This window comes from Chlorella variabilis, assembly GCF_000147415.1.
Source record: "Chlorella variabilis unplaced genomic scaffold CHLNCscaffold_16, whole genome shotgun sequence".
Taxonomy (NCBI): domain Eukaryota; kingdom Viridiplantae; phylum Chlorophyta; class Trebouxiophyceae; order Chlorellales; family Chlorellaceae; genus Chlorella; species Chlorella variabilis.
This window is the reverse complement of record NW_005435072.1, coordinates 658,436-682,123: the sequence shown is the minus strand read 5'-3', so window position 1 is coordinate 682,123 and position 23,688 is coordinate 658,436. Positions and strand designations below refer to the sequence as shown.

The 23,688-nt window shown below is 67.9% G+C and overlaps 5 protein-coding genes across 5 annotated transcripts in view; 2 read left to right on the top strand and 3 right to left on the bottom strand.

Moving 5' to 3' along the window:
* CHLNCDRAFT_136444 (hypothetical protein) overlaps positions 1 to 2,289 on the bottom strand; it is a gene marked incomplete at both ends in the record, with an annotated part of 5,645 nt that extends 3,356 nt beyond the window's left edge. Inside the window, 4 exons of the mRNA XM_005845712.1 lie at positions 756 to 934; positions 1,336 to 1,672; positions 1,812 to 2,067; positions 2,237 to 2,289. Of these exons, the coding sequence (XP_005845774.1) occupies positions 756 to 934; positions 1,336 to 1,672; positions 1,812 to 2,067; positions 2,237 to 2,289 (825 nt within the window). The remainder of the gene's footprint in view (positions 1 to 755; positions 935 to 1,335; positions 1,673 to 1,811; positions 2,068 to 2,236) is intronic.
* Positions 2,290 to 4,053: 1,764 nt separating this feature from the next.
* CHLNCDRAFT_136442 (hypothetical protein) lies at positions 4,054 to 8,747 on the bottom strand (the record flags this gene model as incomplete). Its single annotated transcript, XM_005845711.1, has 14 exons — positions 4,054 to 4,218; positions 4,428 to 4,499; positions 4,714 to 4,802; positions 5,048 to 5,207; positions 5,427 to 5,552; positions 5,831 to 5,929; positions 6,146 to 6,319; positions 6,523 to 6,696; positions 6,919 to 7,059; positions 7,275 to 7,386; positions 7,596 to 7,972; positions 8,179 to 8,339; positions 8,556 to 8,603; positions 8,726 to 8,747. 14 exons carry the CDS (start codon positions 8,745 to 8,747, stop codon positions 4,054 to 4,056), a joined length of 1,920 nt encoding a protein of 639 aa, XP_005845773.1.
* An 845-nt stretch (positions 8,748 to 9,592) lies between these two features.
* On the top strand, positions 9,593 to 13,313 carry CHLNCDRAFT_136441 (hypothetical protein; the record flags this gene model as incomplete). Its single annotated transcript, XM_005845826.1, has 9 exons — positions 9,593 to 9,702; positions 9,800 to 9,955; positions 10,111 to 10,311; positions 10,501 to 10,711; positions 11,012 to 11,278; positions 11,480 to 11,878; positions 12,232 to 12,362; positions 12,573 to 12,804; positions 13,047 to 13,313. The coding sequence occupies 9 exons, from the start codon at positions 9,593 to 9,595 to the stop codon at positions 13,311 to 13,313; spliced, it is 1,974 nt and encodes a 657-aa protein (XP_005845888.1).
* Positions 13,314 to 15,978: 2,665 nt separating this feature from the next.
* On the bottom strand, positions 15,979 to 18,245 carry CHLNCDRAFT_58452 (expressed protein). The gene is made up of 8 exons (XM_005845710.1): positions 18,117 to 18,245; positions 17,781 to 17,933; positions 17,593 to 17,656; positions 17,411 to 17,484; positions 17,264 to 17,320; positions 16,924 to 17,061; positions 16,664 to 16,753; positions 15,979 to 16,470 (listed from the first exon to the last, which is right to left on the bottom strand). Exons 1-8 carry the CDS (start codon positions 18,222 to 18,224, stop codon positions 16,204 to 16,206), a joined length of 951 nt encoding a protein of 316 aa, XP_005845772.1. The 5' UTR covers positions 18,225 to 18,245; the 3' UTR covers positions 15,979 to 16,203.
* A 127-nt stretch (positions 18,246 to 18,372) lies between these two features.
* CHLNCDRAFT_36346 (hypothetical protein) lies at positions 18,373 to 22,797 on the top strand. The gene is made up of 16 exons (XM_005845825.1): positions 18,373 to 18,776; positions 18,928 to 19,007; positions 19,164 to 19,242; positions 19,482 to 19,620; positions 19,758 to 19,838; positions 20,039 to 20,185; positions 20,349 to 20,419; positions 20,502 to 20,570; positions 20,753 to 20,824; positions 20,981 to 21,041; positions 21,251 to 21,325; positions 21,516 to 21,656; positions 21,803 to 21,937; positions 22,061 to 22,157; positions 22,283 to 22,408; positions 22,545 to 22,797. Exons 1-16 carry the CDS (start codon positions 18,487 to 18,489, stop codon positions 22,625 to 22,627), a joined length of 1,746 nt encoding a protein of 581 aa, XP_005845887.1. The 5' UTR covers positions 18,373 to 18,486; the 3' UTR covers positions 22,628 to 22,797.
* Positions 22,798 to 23,688: the final 891 nt, after the last annotated feature.

Below are 23,688 nucleotides of genomic sequence, written 5' to 3'. Positions count from 1 at the left end.
AGCAATGAGCAGTGAGCAGCCCCTCCCTAAACAAAGTGAAGCGCAGGACGGGGTCCGGTGGATGGGAGGCAAGGAAACGCGGGGGGTTGCCACGTGCGCTACCGCCGCCGCCGCAGGCAGCACCCCTGCGGCGGCGGCAGCGGCAGCAAGCCGTGGACCCAAACGCCGTGCCGCCGCCGCCGCAGGCAGCACCCCTGCGACGGCGGCGGCAGCAAGCCGTGGACCGAAACTCCGTGCCGCCGAGTCCCGTGGCTGTGGCCGTGGGCTTCTGGCAGGAAACTACGGCCGCAGCTCGGCAGCACGGGGGCGTCGCAGCGTGCCGCCGCCGCCGCCGCGCTGCCCCCCCGGGCACGGCGGCGGCGGCAGCAAGCTTGGGCCCAAACGCCGTGCCGCCGAGTCCCGTGGCTGCGACCGTAGACCGTGGGCCGGAAACTGCGCCCGCAGCTCGGCGGCACGTGGTTCTGGTCAAATCGCCAAGCGTGCAGCAGCGCCGAACCACGCTTCCCGGCCTCGGCGCATGCCTTCAGGGGCCCCCTATCGCTGGGCACACCCCTCCAACACCGAACATGCGCCCGGGGGGGAGGGCGGCCCGGGCTGCCCAGGCCAAAGTGGGCCGCCCTCGAGCAAGAGGCGGCCGGGCTGTGTGCTGAATGAATGAATGAATGAGTCAGTGCCGCAGGAAGTCGAAGTCGCAGGCGCGCTGCAGTGTGGGCCGCACGCTGCTCAGCGGCTGCCAGCTGCAGCGGGCCAGCGACCTGCACAGAGGTGCTCCACATGTGTCCACCCCGGGGCTCCGGACTGCTGGCGAGCTCCAGGTTGCCCTCCACGGTCCAGGGCAGGGCATGCTCCTTGGACTGCATGAATAGCACATTCAGGTGCTCCTGCCACTCCTCCTCCAGCGCGCCAAAGTTGAGCTGGTGCGACAAAAAGTCGTCTGCAACGCGTGCACGGGTCATGAAGGGCAGGCGCCGGGGGATGAGTCATCCCGGGCTCATGGAGTCCCCGGCAGCGCAGCCAGGCCTGGAGGGGGGTCTGGCAGGTTGGCTGCGACTGCTGGGAGCTGCAAAGTAGACAGCTGTGCTTGTGTAAAGGCAGGCCAACAGCGGCGAGAGCTCACCCGAGGTTGCCTTTTCGTGCGTGTCCGGCAGGACGGGGAGCGGGGCCAGGGTGGGGTGACCCTGGGACGCTCAGCTGGGGGGAGGGTGGTCGGAGCCATGGAGAGGGTGCTCCATGGTCCACCCCCTCTCTTGATGCCCCTTGATCACGTGTGCCCCCTGCCCAAGGTCTGCTCACGCGGCCTATCATAGCGGGGTGACTGTAACACAGAGCTAACACAGAGCATGAAGACGCGCAGGAGGGCCAGCTGGTCCCAGCAGGGCTGGTGCCCGTGGCCCAGCGCAGTCAGGTGTGTGCCGCTCCACCGCCACCCCAGCTGCTCAGCCAGTGCCGCTGACTGGCGCAGCGCGGCAAAGGTGCGGTTGTGCTGCAGGTGCAGCAGCACGTGCAGGAGGCTGGTAGACAGGTGCTGGCCCAGCGACTGGTTTGGGTTGCTGCCGGCGGGGTGGCTGGCCGTGCCTGCACTGTCAGCCAGCCGGTTGTGGCGTTGCAGCAGCAGCTCGGGGCGCGACTGCACCAGAAACCTGGTCAGCAAGCCATACATCTTGAGCTGGCACTGCAGCAGGCATTCGCGGGGAGCAGACAGCCCAGAAGGTCAGCAAGCAGGGAGGGTGGGAGTGGTAATGCGGGCCGTGCCGGCGCACTGCCAGTGTGCTGTCGCTGCCGGTACGCACATGTGCCGCTCCCTCGCTCACCTTGAGCTCCTCCCTGCACCACCGGCACTCCTGCTCGGCATCCGTGTATGTGGGAGAGCTGTGCCGCTCCTCCAACCATGCCGACACTTCTGGAGCAGCCTGCACCGCTGCCTCGATGCGTGCCTGCCACAGCGGGCTGTCCAGGAAGTCAAAGCGAGAGGGGGAGGAGAAGAGGCGAAGGGCAGGGGGCACCCCGGCCTGGTCGGCCTGTCCCACGGTGCAGCAGAGCAACAGCGCCGCCAGCAGCGGCAGGCGCCTGGAGGGCATTGTGTGGGGGAGTTTAGGGAGTGTGTGAGCCGATGCGACCGAGTCTTGAGCAGCCCCGCCTCGCCAGCCTTCTTTCCACCTGAAGCTGGCAGCCTTGGACGAGCACCGGGGGCTGCACCCTACGCCTCCATCCCTCCTCTGGCTCCCTGCATCCCGACTGCAGAGCCTCCGCTGGCTCTCCTGCCGCAGCCTCCAGCTCCCCCGCCACCATGGTCAGCGCCAGCACTCAAGCAGCCAGGTGGATTGAGAAGTGGCCACAAATCGCCATCACAGGTGGCCGGCCGGCTCCTGTCGCGCGCTGCTACCGGGGGTGCGGCTGCCAGTTTGCTGCGCGAGGCCTGTCGCTGCGGGGTGGAGACTCGCCGCTACCCAACATCTTCCGCCCGTGAGGTGCGCAGGCGGCGTAATAATCAGCATGGGCGTGTGGTGGAAGCGCAAAGCGGCGGGGGATCCAGAGCTGCGCTCCCACGACTCGCGCGCCGCGTCGGGCGGCATGTCCAGCCAGCCCGCCGGCGGCGTGGAGCAGGGCTACGGCCGCAAGAGCGCGGAGGCCACAGGAATGCTGGAGGGCGACCGCCCCTACCAGGCGGGTTGGGTGGGGCGCTGTGCTGCGCCGCTGGACCGCTTTGTGTGCTCTTCGAAGCGTGGCCTCACTGCGCTCCTGCCATGCTGGCGCAGCCGGGCAGATGCAGAGACCTCCCTGCGCAGCAGCAGCTGCACCCTCCAGCACTCGTACGGGCGGAAGCGGCCCCGACGGTTGTGGCTTCATCGGTGCTGCTTCCAGCTGCTCACGCTCGAGCCATCAATGTCCACTCACAATAAACACCTTCTCGTCCCTGCCGGCTGCAGGGCATCTTCCCCACCAAGAAGATCACCACAGCGCTGGAGGGCGTGCTGCCCGCCTCCAAGGTGTGTGCTTGTGTACGCATCAGCTTGCGACTGGTGGGGGCGTTTGGCACATCAGCCTGGCCGGCTGCCGGCTCCCGGCTGCCCGCCAGTGGGGCGTGTTCGCATGCATGTGCAGGCCTGCTGCTTGGCAGGTGGCTGCTGCTGCTGAGCCTGCCCGCTGCCTGCTGCCTGCCGTGAGCTGCAGGAGGGGCACCCCAGCAGGAATCCCATCCTGGAGGAGGCCGAGAACAGCAAGGCCGGCAAGAGCGAGAAGTAGGCGAGGACGAGGGATCTGGCTGGAGGCAGGGGTCTCGCGATTCAGGCACGGCTCAGGGGCGCAGCAGCCCTGCAGGGAAGGCATCATTTGCAGCGGCTCATGGCAAGCGGGCCTGTTGATCCGTACGTCAGTTGTGTGTGCTTTGGTCAGTCGCTCGTTACAAAAAGCGATTGTGCATGCTTGCAGCGGCAATGTCGCAGTCACACAGTTTGGGGTTGGGGGCGCAGCTAGGGCATGCATTTGCTGGCTGGCCGGCTATCCATGGGGCCGCACAGCAATCACAGCCGCAGGAGGCCACGCTTTTTGCGCAAGGGGAAACATGTGTGCGAGCGCTGCCAGGCGACGCTCAGGCCAAGGGACACGAGGTTGGCAGCACTCGGAATGGGCGACCATCCATGCAAGTAACTCTCAGTCAGGAAAAATAGGGGGTGAATTGGATGGCAGGGCTGAGGGACGGAATGTACAAATCAAGATGGGGATCGGACGGGAGAAGGAATGGAGGAGAAGAAACCAATCTAGGAATAAATTTTGCCCGCGGCGGGCGGAAAAAGGGCGGCAGTGCGGGGGGCAGTGCTGGGGGGCTCTTTGATGCTGGCGCCTACCAAAATGAAGTGCACAGTAGCTATCTATTCTCACGGCTGGGTTGTCTGGCTCTGCTGCTCTCAGTTCAGTGTTGGTGTCAGGTGGCGCGCGCCGTGTAGCCATGCCAGCTCAGTGATGCCAGCTCAGCGCTCGCTGGTACCATCTAATAGATTCTATTCGTCCGTGTGCAGCTGCGCTCAGTTGTGGTCATCGCGGTCAGCCACAGGCTCAGCTGGCGAAGGATTTGAAGATCCGGGTGAACTCAAACGGCTCCTGGGGGATGGAGGAGGAGTGGATGGAGACGTAGGTCTCCGCCGGGTTCCACTTGTCGCGACCCACCGACCAGAAGGCGGTCCACCGCAGCCAGGGGGTGGCCTTGGCCCAGGCGCCGACCTGCAGGCGGGCGGCGGGGGGGTGCGGGAGCGGCGGAAAGGGAGGCTCTCACGACAGCCACATGCTGGCAGAGCCCCTACCTACTAGCATCACAGGAACGCTGCGCAAGCAAGCAGCCGGCACACAGCAACTAGCCGCCTGCCAATCCCGCGGCAGCACGCCAGTTCATGCAAGGCAGTACAGGCTGTACCGTGGGCAGTCCCTCCCACCTTGCGCGCATCATCCAGGTAGAAAATCTCAGACTCCACATCGTTCAGCCCAATCATGGGCGTGTTGCCGATCTGCGCAGCGGCAGCATAAGATGTTTGGCTGGGCGGGCAGCAGCAGCTTCAACTGGCGGCGGCGGCAGCCAAGCCACGCCCCACAGCATCGCCCGGCAGCTATAGCTAGCTAGCTAGCTCATGCGCCAAGACAGGCAGCCGCTAGTTCGGCTCAGCGCAGCTCAGTTCAGGCTCAGCTAAGGCTCAGCTCAGCTCAGCGAATGGTGCTGCCCACCTTGGTGTCGTCATAGCCCACGCTCTGGGCCTGCGCGCGGGTGTTGACGGCGGCCTGGATGGCATAGTCGCCCATCTGGCCTCTGGGGTCTGCAGCGCAGCAGCGCGGGAGACGGGAGGGGAGGGAAGTGGTGGCTCAGGGTGGATTGCGGGCAGGCAAGCACAGACGAGCACAGCATGGGAGGCGGCCATGGGCTGCCTGCTCGCGGCCCAGGTGGAGCGGAGCAGGCTGCCACGCTGCCCAGCTAGCCGCCGCCTGCACGTGGCTGGCGGCGCGTGGCTGGCAGCTGGCCGCCCGCCCTGCCCGGGGCTGGGCTGCGGCCGGGGTCGCTCACTTGGCGCCGCCGAGTCGCCATAGTCCATGGTCATGATGTTGAGCACGTCCAGGCGCACGCCCTTGGCCTTGGCATCCCGCAGCAGGTTGACGCCGTCGGCGGTCAGCCCGACGGGCAGCACGGGCAGCGTGAAGGAGACGACGAGGCCTGGGTTGGCGTCCTGCGGCGGGGCGTGGGCGGCGGGAGGGAGGGCGGAGGCAAAGGAGGGGCACGGCAGGTCAAGGGAGGGGCGGCACCGTGAAGAGCCGTGTTTGATTGCCGCAGCGCCCCGCCCCGGACGGCCGCGCTGGGTGAAAGTTGGGCGGGCCGGCGCAGCGGCTGCCCTGTCAACCTGCCGGCCCCGCCTGCCTGCCCGCCGCCCGGCCCCGGCCCACCTCACCTGCAGGCGCTTGAGCACGCGGTGGCGGCGCTGCACCGAGGCCATCTCCAGCACGGCGCCGCCCTCGATGTCAAAGTCGATCCAGCGCAGCTTGTACAGGTCCACTATGGTCTGGTAGTCCTTGAGCTGCCAGGCAGAAGGGAGGGGCAGGGCAGGTGAGGGGCGTGCGAGCGTGTGTGCAGGTGTGCAGGCGGGAGGGGCAAGGAGGCGGCAGGGTGGCCACGCGGGCAGGCATGGACGATTCATGTGTGTGCTGTGTGTGTGCTGTGTGTGTGTGCGTGCGCGCGCGCGTGCGCGCGCGCGCTCGGGTGGCAAGGGGCAGGCAGGTGGCAAGGGGCAGGCAGGCGGCGGGTGGGGCCAGAGGCGCCCCCCGCCAGCCCACCAGCCGGCCCCGCCCCGCTCACCAGCATGTCCTCGTCCACACGGACCTGCGCCTGCTCCTGCCCCGCCGCGCCGCCGAACGACACGATGCAGTCGCCACCCAGCAGGCGGATGTCCCGGATCTGCGGTCGCAGGGATCGCGCAGCAAAGGCAGCGAGGGTTGATACGGCAGGCAGCCAGGGGCAGGGGCGGGGAGGACGGTGGGCAGGCAGGCGGGGAAGCCAGCCGGCGGGCGGGCAGGCTGGTGAGTGGCGTCGCCCTGCAGCGGCGAGCCTCCCCCACAGCGGGTCCCAGTGCCGGTGCCGGTACTGTACCGCCCGGCACCGCCCCCGCCGCACCTGGTCCATGAAGTACTGCTTCCACAGCGGGATGACGCCGCCCCAGGCGGGCTCCCGGGTGCGCAGGTCAGCGGTGATGAAGGCCAGGGTGAACCACTTCTGGCCAGTGGCCTCGTAGGCATCCAGCAGGCGCGGCGTGGGGTACAGGGTGGCGTCCACAAAGGGGGCAAAGAGCTGCAGGGGTCGGGGGGAAAACAGCGCGGGGCGAGGGAGCGGGTCGGAAGGCGGGCAGGCACACGGGTGGGAGGAGCCGCTGCGGGTGGGAGGAGCGGGTGCGAGGGGCGGGGCGATGGGCGGCCAGGGCGCCCCGGCGCGGCGCCAGCGGAGGAGGGCCAGCCTCCCTCCCTCCTCCACCCTTTTGTCGGGCAGGGGCCCACCTTTTGCGGGAAGGCGCCCCGCGTGCTGAGGGAAATGTCATGGTCTGGATCCAGCAGCGGCAGGATCTGCTCAAAGACGATGGCCGAGGGCGCCACGCCCTGGCCGCCAAAGCTGATGCTCAGGGTGGTGCCCGGCGGGATCTCCCGCAGCCACTCCTTGGGAGTCAGCACCACCTGCGGTGCGAGGGCGGGCGCGTGGGCGGCGGCGGGCGGCACAAGGAGGCGGCGGCGGGTAAGGAGGGTGGGCCTCGGGGGCGCGGCGCCCGCAGCACTCCTGCTGCGATCACCCAGCCCACCCGCCCTCGCCAACAAAACGAGACCTCACTAACAGAACACAACCTTGCCGACGGAACAAGATTCTCGTCAGCACACACACCACCACCGCCGCCCGCCAACCTGCGCATTGGTCTTGGTGCCCGCGTACTTGAGGTCTGTGTCCGAGGGGCCCCACGTGAAGCTGCTCCAGCCCACCAGGCTGAAGTGCAGGCGCCAGTTGAGGATGTAGAAGGCGTTTGAGTTCTTGATGGAGAAGCTGGCCTGCGCGTGGGGTGGGGTGGAAAGGATGGAGGTGGAAAGGATGGAGGTGGAAAGGACACAGGTGTCAGTGAGGATGCCAGTGTGCTGGCAGCGGGCAGCCGGCGCCTTCACCATTCAGGCCTGCCTGCGCAGGGGGCAGCCGGCGCACCGGGCCCCTGCCCTGCCACCGCGCCCAGCTTTGATACGGGGATCAGCACGAATCTTCGGCAGCGCACCTCGAAAGATGTGTTGTAGGGCGTGCCGCGAGGGTCGCCGTTGCCCCACACCTGGCTCTTGACCAGAGTCACCGTCACTCCCTTGGCCGGCGGCACGACAGGCGGCTTAATGCTGCAGGCAGAAGGGATGGGAATGGGGGCACGGGTGGGCGGGCAGGCAGGCAGGTAGATGGAGGGCAGGAGGGCAACACTAGGCAAAGTAGCCAGGCTGCCGCCGAGGCGGGAGGGACCAAAACTGCGCTATCCAGGCCCTGCCTCTACTACTCTGCTACTGATCTGCCACCCAGCCCAGCCTAGCCTAGCCTAGCCCAGCCTAGCTACCTATCGTCGTCCGTGGGTGGGGGAGACTCTGGCGGGGGGGAGGGCGGCGGCGGCGAGGGCGAGGGCGAGGGCGTGGGGGGGGAGGGGCTGGGCGGCGGCGGGCTGGGCGCCGGCTCGTCTTGCCTGGCGAAACTGAAAGCCACTGCCTTGCCTGTGCCCACCGACAGCAGCGCCGCTGTGGCCTTGCTGCAGTCGGCGCTGCTGAAGCCGAGGTACACCCCGGGGCAGGCGGCGGGACGCAGGCGGTACGTGGCGCCCCAGGCCTCCACCAGCCACTGCTGCCGCGCGCTGCCGGCGACCGGCGCCGATAGGGACAGGCCGGTGCAGGAGAGGAAGGAGGTGGCGTAGGAGTTGCCGCCGCAGGCGGGGCGCCCCACCTGCACTCCAGTGGCGGCAGAAAGCATGCAGTGAGTGCCCCACTCAGCGCAGCGCCGCACCGCTGGGCACCCCTGGCCTCATCACTCAGCTGCCTCGCTGCACTGGCTCGCAGGCTGCAAGCAGCTTGCCCTTGGGCGGGCGCATGGCATGCAGGCGGGCGCATGGCACCACGGCGCATGGCACCACGGCACCATGGCAGCCCCACCTTGAGATAAACCTTAGTGGTGTTCTTGATGGCAGTGACTCCGGCCGCCACCGGCTGCAGCTGCCACACCTGGAGCCCCGTGCCGGCGGAGAGGGTGAGCTCGGGGGTCAGGGTGACCGTCTTGGGGAAGGGGTGCGAGCAGGCGCGGGCGGACAGGAAGCCTGCATGGCAGGTCAAGCAGGCGGGAGGGTGAGCCTGTCGGGGTGTGCCGCAGCTCTGTGACTGCAAGGTTGCCGCGACAACAAGCTGCCGTGAGCTTGCGGGTTTGGTCCACAGCCTCTGCCGCAGCAGGGGAGGGGCTGCAGCAGCTGGCAGGCAAGGAATGCATAAGTGGCGGCGGCGGCGGCGGTCACCTCGAGCGGTGCAGCCGGACCGACCGGGCAGGCGCAGGGTGTAGTTGCCCGGCGCCAGGGCGGCGTGGGTGCCTGCAAGCACGCCGTGCATCGCATACTTATGCAGGGCGCAGAATTTGGCAACCGCACAGCGCGACCCACATGCGCCCGCCAGCCCAGCTACCCAAGGCCAGCCCCACCCTTCCCCCGCTCACCCGCGATAAAGGAGAGCGACATAATGGCTAGGGGCACCAACGCCCAAGCCCGCGGGCCGACCATCTCTGTGGCGCTTCGGAATGTGGGCAGCTTGAGTGTTGAGGCGTCGTTTCAGGCGTTGGGTGGTGATCTCTGGGCCGTATAACAGGTGGGTCTGGGGCTGGGTGGGCAAGCGTTTCTCTTCGGGGGGGAGGGCCCGAGGTAAAATTTTGGGGTGCGTGTCCCTCGGTTGACAGAGCGTCCGGATGGAAGAATTGGGCGTTGAATGCAGGTCGGAGCATGTGATGCTGCAGAGGGCTCGGTTTGACGTCATGGGCCGCGCTGGCCAAGCCGCGCGCTCCGGGGCCCTCATGCATCCGGCTGCATTCAACTTTACTGCAGACGCACAGATGTGGGATCGGCAACATCAATGATCCGATGATCCGGGGCAGAAGACCACTGGTGGCGGCGGATCCCGCCAATCCCACACAGAGATTGGCGGCGGCCCGCCCTGGTTTGAGAGCAATGATGGATGGAGGCATCAAGGGAGCAGTTTCAAACTCACGGCCAGGTGGCCAGGCACGGCAGCGGGCTCTGCAAGGCAGCGTAGAAGGCTCCATCGCTGGCTCCTGACCACGGCGCACCGCCACTCACGACCGGCCAGGAGCAAGCAAGCAACACCCCCAAGCCACAGTTCATTTCTCCCTGCTCCGGATCACAGCGAGCCAAAGGAGTTCATATCACCCAGTGGCTCCTCCTCACATGCAAGGCATCGATGCCGTCAGCACAGCTCCAGCACGTCTGGCCTTCAGTCATGGGGTGCTTGCTGGGCTCCCCATGTTATGTTATTTTCTCCAACAGTCCGTTGAGCTGTGAATGGCCGCACCATGGACGACGGCATAGCCTCGCACCTCGCGGCGGCCTGCAGCCGTTCCGCGCTGCACAGCGAGGCGTTCGTGCAGCTCAGGGAGCTGTTCCCCGACTGCCAGCTGCTCAGGTGCGCATGCGTGGGGGTGGTGCAACGCTGCAGGGGGGCGGAAACCCCGCTCAACGCTGCCCGCGGACCATCCCGCCCTCCCCCGCCTCTGCCGCAGGCTCTCCTTCGGTCTACAGAACAAGGTGATGCTCAGCATCACCGTGCAGCTGGCCCAGGAGGGCCGCACGCACGCCAGCTACGTGCCCATCCACCCCACCGCCGCCGCCGCCGCCGTCCTTCAGAACAACCCCGTGGTGGTGGTGCGCCAGGACAAGTGAGCACGTCGGCAGCACGCCGCGCACCAGCACGCCGGCCCGGACCTCCGCGCCTGCACCGCAGCCGTGGCTGCCGCTTGCGCCCGCGCCGCGCCGCCCACCCCGCCGCCCACCCCGCCGCCACCTGCACCCCATCCCGCTCATCCCGCCGCAGGCGCAGCCCGCTGTGGGACCAAGAAGACTTGTACCAGCGAGAGGGCTGCGCCGCGCTCAGCGTCGTCTCCATGCCCTTTTACTGGCCGCCGCGCGCGGGGGCGCAGTGGGAGGGCGCGCCGCTGCCCGTGCCGCAGAACCCCGCCTTCCACCCCACCTTTGGCGCGCTGACGGCGGCGGGGCAGGCGGCGCTGACCCAAGAGTGAGCCGCGGGCAGCCGGGGGCGGGCATGCAGCAGCCGGGCCGCCAATCGGCGCCCACCGACCAGTGCCGGCCTGGCCGCCTGGGGCCTGCGCGCGCGGCGGCGCCCCTCCCCGCCCCTGTGTCCCCACCCCACCCTGCCCACCCTCCCTCTCTGCCCCCCTCCCTGCCCCCCGCCGCCTGCGTGCAGCTCCATGCACCTGCTGCTGGACCTGGCTGCGCGGACGGGGCGCCACGTGGGACCCCACATCTCCATGCTGCTTTCCTCCCTGGAGGCCGCCGGCCTGCTGCCCAGCGAGGCGGACGCGCAGGAGGAGCTGGGGATGGGGGAGGAGGATGCGGGGTCGGAGGGGGAGGAGGGCATCGAGGACCTGTTTGGGTTTGAGGACGCGCAGCACCTGGTGAGGCGCGGCTGCCGCCTGCCGCCTGCTGCCTGGCGCCTGGTATGGTGCAGGCATCGGTGCGAGTGTCGCGTTGTTGTTAGGCATCGGTGGCGGGCAGTCAGGGGCAGGGGGTGGGGGTGGGTGGTGATGGCAGGTATGCTGGCTGCGCCGAGTGTGGTTGTGCCCTGAGTTTGTCCCAGAAACCCGCTCGCCTGCACCGGCCGCCGCGCTGGCGCGAGCTGCGGCGGGGCTGCAGACAGCCAGCCGGCGCTGGCCTCGGCACCATGTCACGCTTTCCAGCGCCCTCCCGCTCTGCAGGCTGCCGACACCGAGGCTGCAGACCTGCTGCCGGCCTTGGGCCCGCCGCCGCCCCCCGCCAACCCGGGCATCCCCTGCTGCCCCCAGCAGAGGGCCGAGCCCGCAGACTGGATGGTGGAGGAGGCGGCGGCGGCACGGGCGGCGGCGGCAGCGAGACTGGCAGCGGCAGGGGAGGGAGGAGACGAGGCTGGGGCGGAGGCTGGGGCAGAGGATGCGCCAGAGGATGAAGCAGAGGGTGGGGCTGAGGCTTCCAGCCCGTCCTCCCCGGTGGCGGCTGCAGCAGCATCCTCTACTGCAGCCCCGCCCGCCCCTGCTCTGCCGCACAGCCGGCCGGCGCCCGCCAGCGGGTCTGGCCCGGGCGCGGGTGCTGCTTCGGCGCTCGCTACCATGGAGCCGCGCCCTGGGCGGCCGCAGTCTGCCGATGGGCGGCAACCAGGCCCACCTGGCCGCCCCTCGCCTCCGCCTCAGCTCAGCGCGGCACCCACCCCCGCCGGCCCGCGCTCGGTGGCAGCAGGCCGCCAGCCAGCAGGCGGGCAGGGCGGCGGCGTTGCCAGCAGCGGCGGCATTGCCAGCAGCGGCGGCGCGACCCCCGCCGCCGCACCCGCGCTCGGCGGCGCGCCGCCTGCTGCCGCCCCCACCCCGGCCTCCAGCCGCAGCAGCGGCGCCGCCGTGAGGGGCCTGTCGCCCGCCGCGGCGCTGGGGAGCCGTCGCAGGCGAGAGCGGGGCAGCAATGGCGGCGGCGGGTTCAGCGTCCCCATCGGCAGCGCTGCCTCCATGTCCTCGCTCCTCCCCTGGCAGAACCTCACTTTCCAGCCAGAGGGCCTTGAGCGCGCTTTCATAGCCCACTACAGCCGCCGCCAGGAGCGGGTGAGCCCACCTGCCTGCCCGCCTCCTGCCTGCCTGCCCACCTGCTTGCTCGCCTCCTGCCTGCCTGCCCACCTGCTTGCTCGCCTCCTGCCTGCCCACCTGCCTGCTCGCCTCCTGCCTGCCTGCCCGCTTGCCTGCCCGCCTCCTGCCTGCCTGCCCGCTTGCCTGCCCGCCTCCTGCCTGCCTGCCTGCCTGCCTGCCTGCCTGCCTGCCTGCCTGCCTGGTCGGGCAGCGCTTGCCCTGGTTAGCTGCATGGTTGGCTGCGCGGCTGCAATCGACCGCTCGCTGCCTGGCCTGCCGCCTGGCGCGCCCGCCTGTGCCAACCACCGCCCGCCTCTGCGGCCCCTGTGCAGCGCGACCTGGCGATGCTGGCAGCCCTGGTGCTGGGGCTGCTGGCGGCGGCGGCCGCTCGCCTGCAGGCCGCTTGGCCCGCCGGCGTCGCCGCCATGCTGCTCTTCTCTCCCTACTTCTTCGATGCGCAGCTGTGAGCCCGCCGCCGGGGCCTTTGCTCTTGCTCTGGAGCGTGGGCACGTCTTGCCCTTGCTGCACCTTCTGCCTGCCGCTGGCGGCGCAGCAACGCCCCGTGCGCCCCGCGCGACTCGCTTCAAGCTGGCCCCCTGCTCCCACCATCTGCCTGAGCATCCCCGCCGCTGCCCCTCCTCCCCGCTGCTGCCGCCCCTCCCTGCCGCCGCAGCTACCAGAGCCAGCGGGAGAAGCTGGTGGCGGGCGCCCAGCTGCTGCTGTCCGTCTTCCTGGCCTCGCTGGCGCCGCCCGCGCCGCCGCTGGGCGCCGCCGCCTGCGCCGCCGCCGCCGCCTGCGACCTCCCCGGCAGCGGCCGCGGCAGCATGGCGGGCTTTGGCATCTGCTGGTTTGTGCTGCACCACTGCGGGCTGCTCCATGTCCTTGCGGCGCCCCTGCTGCTGCGGGTGAGCAGGCGGCAGGCTCCCCTCGGCACCGGCTGCCGGGCGCTGGCCCTGGTGCCCGCGCGTGTACAAGCAGCATCAGCGTGTGCACCCTCTTGTGGTGCCACACCAGCAGCATCAGTGTGTGCGCTCTTGGGGTGCCGCAGCAGGACGGGCGCGGCACCTCACCAACAGCGTGCCCTTTGGCTCGGCCGTCATGCTGCCCACTGACGCCCAGCCTGGCGCCCGCCCGCCTGCCTGTGCAGCTGCCCATGAACCGCGCGCTGCCGGTACAGGGCGCCAGCCTGGCGATGGCGCTGTACCGCCTGCCCGGCGTGTACGCCGGCATGCTGGGGCGGCTGGATACCGTGCACGTCCTGCTGCTGGGCCTGCTGCTGGCGGCCGGCGCGCTGGCGGCCCTGGCCGCGTGCCAGACGCTGGAGCGGCGCCAGCGGGAGGTGTGGCTGGCGCGCAGGGTGCGGCGCGGGGCGGGCATGTCGGCGGCTGCGGTGGCGCTCATGTCGCCGCGCTGACGGCGGCCGTGCGGGGGCGCCGCAGGAGCCGCCGCCGAGCGCCCTGGCTGAGTGAGACTTCAGCCATTGTTGTTGTTCCTCGCTGTGTGCGCGCCGTGACTGGAATCCACTGTAACATTGTCGTGTGGGGTGTTGTTCCTCATCATGTGAAGTGCCAGGAATTGAGAAGCGAGAGACGTGGAATGTGGCAGGATAGATTTCTTTGGCACAGCTGCCTCTGCCGCCGCAGGCTGCAGGAGTGCGGTTCTTCAGCCCAGCTCTAGCGCAGCAGCCCAGATCGGATGTGTGGGGGCTCTTGTGCCATCCATCCCCAATCCCAGTGGGTTGCTCGACCCGCTGTGACTTGTTGCTCGCTGCGCTGTGCGGAGCCGGGTGCCCGCCGCTCACGCTTCACCGCCCGCCTGCGGCGCGTCTGCAGCAGATCGGCCCTGCTGGTGATCTTGGTTCTGGTTCTGGTGCTGCTGGTTCTGGCGCAGCTGCTGCCTCAGCAGCGCGTCTTGGCTGGCCTGCTGCAGCCGCGCCTCCACCATGGCCAGCAGCTGCCCAAACTGGCGCTCCGCCTGCAGCCGGCATGGAGACCGTGGGAGGGCGAGCGTCACGGTGTGCAGCAGGTTGCAGGCAGCGGTTTGAAGCTGACATGTCAGCACTGGCTGCCGAGGAAAAGGGAGTGCGGAGCGCGCGCACCTGCAGCGCGCGGTCCCTCCAGCGCCCCTTGGCCTCGTGCGCCGCCCGCAGCGCGCTGCCCATGTGCTGCATCTGACCGTTCATGCAGGCCTGCGCAGGGGCGCGGGAGGCAGGGCGCGGGCCCTAGGGGTAGCTGTGACAAGCGGCGTGCGGTGCAGGCAGGCATCACTTCCAGATGCAGGCATCACTTCTTTTTTTCCAGATGCAACAAACAGCTTGGATCCATAACCACCGAGAAGCAATTTGCTTTTCGATGTGTGCCTTTGTATGCCACTCTGCACTGCATGCGCACCTGGATGGCGTGCTCCTCCGCCTCGTGCGCTTCTGCCAGCAGCCGCTCGTACTGCCTCGCCAGCCGCCCCTCCGCCTCGTGCGCCGCCTGCTCCAGCGCCTGCTGCATGTCGTGCTCCCCACGCTCCACCTGCGGGGCGCCAGGGGGGTGCGCGGTGGCAGGCATGGCAAAGGCTGGTCAGCCCTCCAGCAGGAGGCATCAGCGCGGTCCCAACAGCGGATGGTATCCCACGGGGCATCCCTCCCTCCCCGGGGCTGTGCCAATCCCGCCCACCTCCACCCACCACCACTGCCACTGCAGACACACAGGCAGCCCGAGTCCCACCACCACCCCTGCCTCCCGGCCCGTCAGCAGGCACGTCAAAAGTCAGCAACTTGCTGACAGTTCATTCTTCAATCTCATCCTTTTGTGTTTTCCGCTCCCACGCACTCACTGCCGCTCCCGCACACCCGCACACCCACAGGCAGGCAGGCATCCCCCCTCACCATGTAGACATTTTGAGCCCAGGGCACCCACCACAGGTATACATCCCGAGCCCCCCCACCCCCCACACACCTCTGCCTCCAGGGCCATGGCATACTCGAACAGCTGCCGCAGCTCCCGCTCGTGGCCCTCCCGCTCCTCCTGCACCATGTCTGCCAGCTCCTGCACCCGGCTCTGCAGCCGGCACAGCTCCAACTCCAGCTCTGCAGAGGGAGCGGCGGCGGGAGGGGCTGGAGAGCAGACTGGGGAGGGCCGTAGGGGAGGACAGCTTGACGAGGGCATAGCTCAGAAGAAGACGAAAAAGCAGGGAGCGGCCCCTTCCGCCTGGTAGGCCAGTGCCTTGTGTTCGTTTGCTCAGGAGGGAGAGAGCCCATGCCAGCAGCGCGGAGCGGCGCGCAGAGCGGCACGCAGGGAGGCAGCAGGGAGGCAGCAGGCTGCAGTGTGTGCGGTCGGAGGGGCCGGGCCACTGGGCGCACCGTCGGCGCGGCGCTCGTTCAGAGACAGGCGCTCGATAGCGCCGGCCGCCACGCTGTTGGCATGCAGGCCTGCCTCGAAGAAGCGCTGGGCCTCAGACAGAGGGATGTACTGCTGACCGTTGATGATCCGAGCCCGCCCGCTGGCGCCGGCCAGGCACTGAGCCAGCGAGGGCGGCGGCGGGGAAGGGAGCCGGGCGCCATTGGCGGGGCTGGCGTCGGCGTCGGGGCGGGCGGCTGCTGGGCGCGGTCGGCGCTGCGTGCCATGGATGCGCGCGCCAGGGTACGCCTGCACATGGGAGATCTGGCAACAGCCGCCGGCGGTGGGGCCTCTCGAGCCGCGCGTGTTGGCAGGCTGCCCAGTGGCCGCCCCTCAACCTTGGACGCTCATGCAGCAGCCGAGCCCCAGCCTTGGAGGCGTGCTCACCCGTCCAAGGGCCCGCAGGGAGGCTGACGGGGCCACCACCGGGCTGCAGCCCTGCTGCCCCCTGGCCTTGGCGTGCATGCCCAGCATCATGCAGACTGGAACACGCAGCAAAACCACTAGGCTCCCTGGTTCCGCACGGCCCGGGTGGCGGTACGCCAGTACTACTGTGGCGGGGTTGGCCGCCCTGCTCCCCTTGATGCTGTGAATGGTGCATCCACACAGCCTGGCCTTCAGCCATAGTGAGTGTATGTAAAAGTAGATAATTGAGCTTCAGCTCATATTGGCTGGCGCACATCCGGTCGCACTGCTGACGGTTCATTACGGGCAGCTTGGCGCAGTTGTCCGGCAGGAGGTGCAGGGTGATATTGACTATAATGGATTGATGTATCAAAGTGCAAAAGTTGATGAACAACACGCATGCAAGCAAAAAAGATGAATAAAGCGATGTCTTTGCGCTTCTTTGTCTCGACACGCCCTCAATAGTTATGAAGGCGCCCGCCACATGCCACCCTGCCTGTGCTCCTCCCTCCTTCAGATCAGCTCCCGCAGGTGCTTCTTGCTCTTGACGCCCAACTTGTGCGGCCCCGCCTCCACCGCCGAGGTGAGGCGCGGGTGGGCCTGCACCGCCACGTCAGCGTCCGCCGGCGCCACCTCATCGCAGCTGCGGATGCGAGGGCTGGGGTGCGCCGGCGCCGGCGGCTGCCGCTCCCGCGCCTGCTGCCGGCGGAAGGCGCTGTCGCTGGCCTGCTGAAGGCTGCTCTCGATCAGGCCGCGCAGCTGCACAAACTGCTGCTCCACCTGCGGCAGCACAGCGGGAGGGCGCTGGGTTGGCTGATGAGGATGGGAGGCGACGCACGCCGGCATGCAGGCTGGGGAACCGCCAGTGTGCTCCTCTCCCTTCCCGGGCTGGCGTGCGAGGCACAGCAAAGCTACGGAGGCCCAAGGGAGGCCCAGCAAGCAGCTCAAGGCAGCACGCCGCTCCGCAGCCCACCTGCAGCGCGCGCTCGCGCCACTGTTTCTTGGCCTCGTGCGCCGCATGCAGCGCCGTCTTCAGGTGCTCCACCTGCCCGCGCATGCTGGCCTGCAGGCATGCAGCGCAGGGCAGGCAGGATCATGCGCACAACGGCACTCCCGAAGCGACTCTCTCATCCATCTGGGCTGCACTTGGCATTGCAGCCTGGCATCGAGCAGCACCAGCGCAGCATCTGCGTTCTGGAGACCCCTCTTGGGAGGATGTGCAATCCTGCTCACCATCACCGCCTCCTGCTCCGCCTCATGCTCGTGCTCATAATCCAGCAGCAGCTGCTGGTACTGCGCAGTCAGCCGCTCCTCAGCCGCGTGCGCCGCCTCGTGCGCCGCCTCGCCCAGCACCGCCCTGGAGCGCTCCACCTGCGGCGCCACAGGCCAGGGAGGGAAGGAAGGCGTGTGGGGTGTGGATCTTAAATCGGCGGCTGGTGGTGGGAGGGCATCTGTTGGCAGGGCGCAGGCGGGGCACACAGCAGGCAGGAGGCCGAAGATGGCGGGGGCCAACTGGGCAGCATCCCCCGGCTCCCACCACCCCCCAGGGTCACAGCCAGCCAGCCGAGCGTACCTCCTGCTCCAGTGCCAGAGCATAGTCGAGCAGCCTGTGCATGGCCTGCTCGTGCTCCTGCAGCAGCAGCGGGCGGGAGTCGAGTGGGCACGCCACCAACGGAAGGCATGCAACAGGAAAAGGAAATTGCCATAGGCAGCAGCGCACATTGTGCTCCCTCTGTGACTCCTCCGCCAAGTGGGCCATTGCCCCCTGCATCCTGCCCCGCTCAGCCATCACAGCTGCACGATCAGGGGAGGAGGGTGAGAGGCAGATGGGCATCGGGCATCGGCCATGCTGGCTCGCAGACGGCACGGCAGAGGAGAGGAGCAGGAGGTGCAGCCCCTTACCATCCATCTTGGCGTGCTGCTCCTCTTCCGCCTCGTGCGCCCCCGCCTCAAACCAGCACTGAGCCTGCAGCAGGATCAACAAGACGTGTGAGACAGCACGGCTTTGCCTGGCTGGCCGGCAGCAAACCCTCCGGCGCATTCACCCTAGCAGTATTAGATTCATCGGGCTGGCTGATGGCAGCCCGCACCTCTGCCAGGGGGATGTAGTGCTTGCCCTCAATGGTCACAACCGAGCGCTGGGCACGCTCCAGGCATTGCGCCACCCACGCCGACGGCAGCTTGTGCTGGGCGGCGGCGGCGCGGCAGCACAGGCCGCGGCAGGCGGGCGGACGGCGGTATGCCTGAATGCAGTGGAGGTTTGGGTGCTTGCTGTTTGAGCCAGGAGGATGAGCACATGTGCACACTCGAGATCGCTGACTGTGCTGTGTGCCGCCGCCTGTAGGAGCGCCGCCGCCGGCCCAGTCGCCGGAGCCTTACGGCTCCCTGCACCCCGCACCCCAACAGCCCGATTCCGGAATACTCACCACGAGTGCGCAGGAGTCGTGCAACGGTACCGGGACCCTGCGGGGGCTGCCCGCAGCCAACCCGCGTTGCGGCACAGCCATCCCGTGTTGAAAGACCTGCAGCGCCATCTGGAGATAGATTGCAGCTTCTTTCCAGGATTGGGCTGCTCTGCAAGTGTGCAAGATGTGCTCATTTGAGGAGAGTTTTGGCGCCAAGCCACGTCATTGGCGGAAGAAGCTCAGACCAACCCTACTCCTGCTGGCGCTCATCCCTGGACAAAGGTCGCAGAAGGTGCACCCCCCTGCCGGAGTGCCACTTGTGTCTGCCGACTGTTCGTTGCTTTCCGCTCAGTGAGCCGCTGAGCAGCTCTGGCCCCCCCAGTTCATTGGCATGCGGGCCATGACATCGACCGCCGATGAGCGGGACGACCCCCGCGCCGCGTACCGCCTCCAGCAGCTGCGCCGCCACCTGGTCTGCCGCCCCGCTACCGCCGCTGCCTCGGAGCTGGGTGGCCCGCTGGCTGCTGCCTGGTGCAAGGCCGCCGACAACACCTCGGTGCAGGATGCCAGCAAGGTGGTCAGCGCGGAGGAGGCGGCGGCGCTCATCCCGGACGGCGTCTGGCTCACGCCCGCCGGCTTTGTCGGCACCTCATGCCCCGAGGCGCTGCTGAACGCCGTCAGGTGCGGGGCCTGCATAGCATCTCGGCTCAATGCCACACCACCGATGCCATGCTGCCAGGATGTTGCCTCCCCTGCGATTCGAGCGCACCCTTTTCATACGTTGTTTGAACCAGCAGCAGCAGCCATCAGTGCCTCGCGTGATGTGTTGCAGGCGGCAGTACGAGGCCACGGGCCACCCCCGCGGCCTAGGCCTCATTTACGCCGCCTCAGCCGGCAACTCCAAGGGCCGAGGTGCGGGGCTGGGTCCTGGGCTGGGCCAGCTGGCGACCGCCTGCCGTGTCACCCGCAGGTGCCGCTGCTGCCGCTGCTCTGTGGAGCAGTCGCTGCTGGGGACCTAGCTGTGATGTGACGACAGCCGCCAGAGCGCTGCCTGCCCAACTGCCGCAGGCCTCGACCAGCTGGCGGTTGAGGGCCTGGTGGATCGGCTGATCTACGGGTGGACTGGCACCGCCCCCGGCTTCCTCAAGTGAGGGGGCGCAGAGGCGCTGGCCGACACATGCTTTGCCTGCTCTGCTGGAGGCACATCGGAGCCTCTCTCCGATGTTAATCGCACCATGCCCTTTCTGGCTGCCTCCTGCCCTCGGGCGGGACAGTGGGGCGTAATGTTGCTCCGCTCGGCTTCCCGGCCCAGCCTCTGTTCCTGCCTGGCAACTGCCCGACTTGCCTGGCGCCGCCTGCCTGCTGCCTGCCTGGCTGGTGGTGCAGGCTGGTGCGGGAGAACAAGGTGCAGGCGTACAATCTTCCGCTGGGGGTGGTGTCTCACATGATTCGAGACGTGGCGGCCAAGCGGGCGGGACCCGTCACCCATGTCGGCCTGGGCACGTTTGTGGATCCGCGCGAAAAGGTGGGGTGGGTTCTGAGGCAGGCGGAAGCACTTGGCATGGCAGGACTGGGCGCGCGGGCCCGGCCAGGCCGTTGGGGCGACGAGCCTGAAGGCGCCAGCACACCAGCCCCGGCGGCCCGCTTCCCGGTGCCATGCAGGGCGGCAAGCTGAATAGCGTGACGACTCGAGACATTGTTCACGTGCTGAACCTGGGCGGCCGGGAACTGCTGTGGTACCAGGTACCGCACGGTGCAGTACCAGCCTGGTGTCGGATGGGGTTTCAGTATCAGCTGTCCAGGGCACGCCGGCGGGCTCCTCTCCTGCCATCCTATTCTGCACAAGTTCTTCTTTCCTCCCAACTTACGCGCTGCCTCCCAGCCTGCCTCCCAGCCTCTCTCCCCACCTACCTGCTCGCCTCCCCTCCCGCCCTGCACCCCAGGCCCCCGACAGGATTTCGGTGGCGCTGCTGCGAGGCAGCACCGCCGACCTGGACGGCAACGTGTCGTTTGAGCACGAGGCACTGTTCACCGACCAGCTCAACCAGGCGCTGGCGGCGCACAACGGCGGCGGCCTGGTCATCGTGCAGGTGTGGCTGCTGTGGCGTGTGCATGTGCACGTGCGGGCGGCTGTCCGGCGGACTGTTTCGCTGGTTTGGGTTTGACCAACCGCACCACCCAAGTGGTGCAATTGGACCCACCCATCCCCAACACCAAGCCATTGGCCACGCCTGCTGCTCGCTGGGCCTTCAGGTTCACCAGGGGGGGGACCGCGGCACGTTGCACCCAAAGGACTTGCATCTGCCGGGCGCCATAGTGGACAGGTTAGCTAGACCCAGCCGCCTGCACTTCTCTCCACCGGGGCCGCCTCTCACACCGCCCCCACCCCGCCTGCCCCCACGCCAGGGTGGTTGTGGCGCCCCCGGAGCTGCACTGGCAGTCGTTTCGGGACCCTCATTACGATGGCAGCCTCAGGCGAGGCTCCATGCTCTTGTTTCTGCGCCGCCGCCCTCGCTGCTGCCTGTCTTGCTGGCTGCGCCATGCCGCCGCCGGCGCGCTGTGCCACAATGGCAGCTGAACTGTTGACTCGGCTGTCTGAGCCGGCAACGGGGGCTGCTGTGCGTGTGTGCCGCACTGCGCACCTTTCTGGTGTGCAGCGGCGAGATCCGCACCCCGCTGCACAGCATCCTGCCGCTGCCGCTGGATGAGCGGCGCATCATCGCGCACAGGTGGGCTCATGCTGGGTCGGCGCTTGCCATGCATCCTCCGCAAGCTGCCAGCGCATTCATGCAGCCATGCTGGCAGCGGTGCTCACTGCCTCTGGCTGCTCTGCGCCGCGACCTCCTGCATCCCCGCCTGCTCTGCCCGCTGCCTGCCTGCCGCAGGGCCATGCTTGAGATAGACCAGCCCAATTGCATAGTGAACCTGGGAGTGGGCATGCCAGAGGTACGCTGGTCCTGTGGCTGGTCCTGTGGCTGCCGCTGGGAATCGTGCTGCGGTGGATGACACTTGGGTTGTATCCGCTGTGCCATTGCCTGCGGTTGCCCGTGGGCGGCACTGCAGCACACGCAGAGCAGCTGAGGGCTGTTCTCCTCTGCTGGGCCCTTGGCCACACGGCGCGCTTGCTTGGTGCCATGCTGCCCGCCTGGACGCAGGGGGTGGCGGTGATGGTAGCCACGCATGGAGCGGCTCAGAACCCGTATGCAGCATCGGTCACCCTATCCACAGAGGTGAGAAAGGGAGGTCCTCCGCTCCTGCTGGCTCCTGGGTGGCTGGTGCAACCAGGGGCCACCTGCCTCAAGCGCTGCAAGAGGCTGCAAGGGGCTGCGTGGACTGCCTTCATCCAGGCCGAAAGGACCACGCTGCATTGCACGTGTGCTTTGGTGTAGTGACCTCCCCTGCCACCTGCTGCTGGCACAGGCGGGGGCGTTTGGCGGCATCCCTGGCGGCGGCCTGCGCTTTGGCTCCTCCCACAACCCCGCCTGCCTCGTGCCCACCGCCTCCATGATCGACTTTTACAACGGCAGCGGTGTGGATGTCGCGTGCCTAGGGCTGGCAGAGGTAAGGGGCTGGCAGAGGCTGGCCTGGGGGCTTTATACGCTTCGTGCAGTGCGGTGGATGCGCACCGGAGCCGTCATCTCCTCGCTGCCCTGCTGCTCTGATCAGTGCGCTTTCCTGCCGGCGCTGTGCATCACCACAAAATGCAGGTGGACCCCACGGGCAGCGTGAATGTGAGCAACTTTGGCAACGGGCGCATGCCCGGCTGCGGCGGTTTCATCGACATCTCGCAGACAGCCAAGAAGGTGCTGTTTGTGGGCACCTTCACCAGCAGCGGGCTCAAGGTGGGTGGCTCGGTTGGCTCGGCGTGTTTTGCTGTCGTGCTGCCGAAGACATGGGCTGACGCCAACCGCCAGGCGCCGCTGCCGAAGACAGTGCTCCCGCTGCTTTTCCTTGCATCTTGGCAGGTGGCTGTGGAGGCCGGGCGGCTGGCCATCCGGCAGGAAGGCAGCCTGCAGAAGTTCCGGCGCGCTGTGCACGAGAAGACATTCGCGGGGGCGTCAGGTGCGGCCTTGGCTGCTGCCGCGTGCCAGCGCCTGCCGCCGCCCCGCTTCGCTGGAATGGGGCCCAATCACCGACCATGCCCGCCCCTGCCCTGCACCGTCCTGCACCGCCCTGGCGGGCTGCAGCCAACGGGCGAACCGTGCTGTATATTACTGAAAGGGCGGTGTTCCGGCTGGCCCAGCAGCAGCCTGGCGCTGGCGCCAGTGCCTGCGTGCTGGAGCTTGTGGAGGTTGCGCCAGGCATCGACATAGGTGCGACCTGCCTGCCTGCCTGGGCCAGCTGCCTGCCTGCCCGCCCAAATCATGGGCTGCAGCCAGGGCGCCGCCGGGGCAGCGGGCTGAGTGGCTGGTGCCATAACGGTTGTGTGCTGACTCGCCACGTGTGCAGAGCGGGACATCCTGCCCCACATGGAGTTCCGCCCGCTCGTCCGCAGCGTGAGGCAGATGCCGCCGCAGATCTTCATCGCCTGACCTGGGCCTGCCAGGATGCTGAGCCCGCGTTGGCAAGCCGCTGAGTTCACCGATCCCTCCAGTGATCCGGCCGCATCAGCGTGACCTCTGCGCGTTGCCTCAACCCGCTTCCTGCTGCCGTGGTCATTCATGTGTACACACCAGCAGAGTGGAGAAACAAGAAAGCACGCAAAGAAGCCTTCACGAGGACATTTTGATAGCGTGTTGAGTGTGGCGGTGAAATACACAGTGCAAGAATTTCGTTGAGTTGAATGGGTGATGACGTGGAGTGCAAGAATATCGTCGGATGGGTGATGCTGCAGTGCAAGAATATCGTTGGATGGGTGATGGCGCAGGTAGGCCTCCCGGTAAGGATGTGCCCCATGATGGGCATGATGGCCCCCCACCTGGAGGGTCATTGGGGACATCATCCTCAATCATGCATCATTCTCCCTCCCGTTTGTTCTGTTGGCATCCCAGCAACCGTAATATGCTTTCTAGGACATGAGCCACCACTTTAGGGTGAAGGTGGTTAGCAAGACCACGGCCCCCAGGCCTCTAGACGGGCCACAGCCAAAAAGATCCCGTGCAAGTAGACCAGGACAACAAGCTCCCTTCAATGTGCCAGGGCAGGCCAGGCGGCGGGGTGAGAGGGATGACAACGAGGATGAGCGAGCACCCAGCGGCTTCTTAGGCTGGGGCGACCGGCAAGGACGCAAACGTGATCACTGGGAGGCTCGGCTCGGAGCGGACGTGGATGCCTTCTTGGCCTCTCTGCCGGGCCGGGCGGCGCAGCAGCGGCAGGAGCGCCAGCAGCAGCTCCAGCAGCGGCAAGCCCAGCTGGCCAGCATGGAGCCGCTTCCTTGCCACTTAGCAGCAGAAAATGGCAGCTGCTGTGAGTTGCACAAGACGGGCAGCCAGGCAGCTGTGTTTTATGGGCCGCTCGGCGTGGTGGGCAGGCTCACGTTGCCGGTATGGGAGTGCAAGACGCATGGGCGCCCCAATATCACCGTGCACCCTCTCCAGATCAGCTGTGTGCCGACTGCGCCAGTCAATAACACCAAGCTGCTTGATGTGGAGCT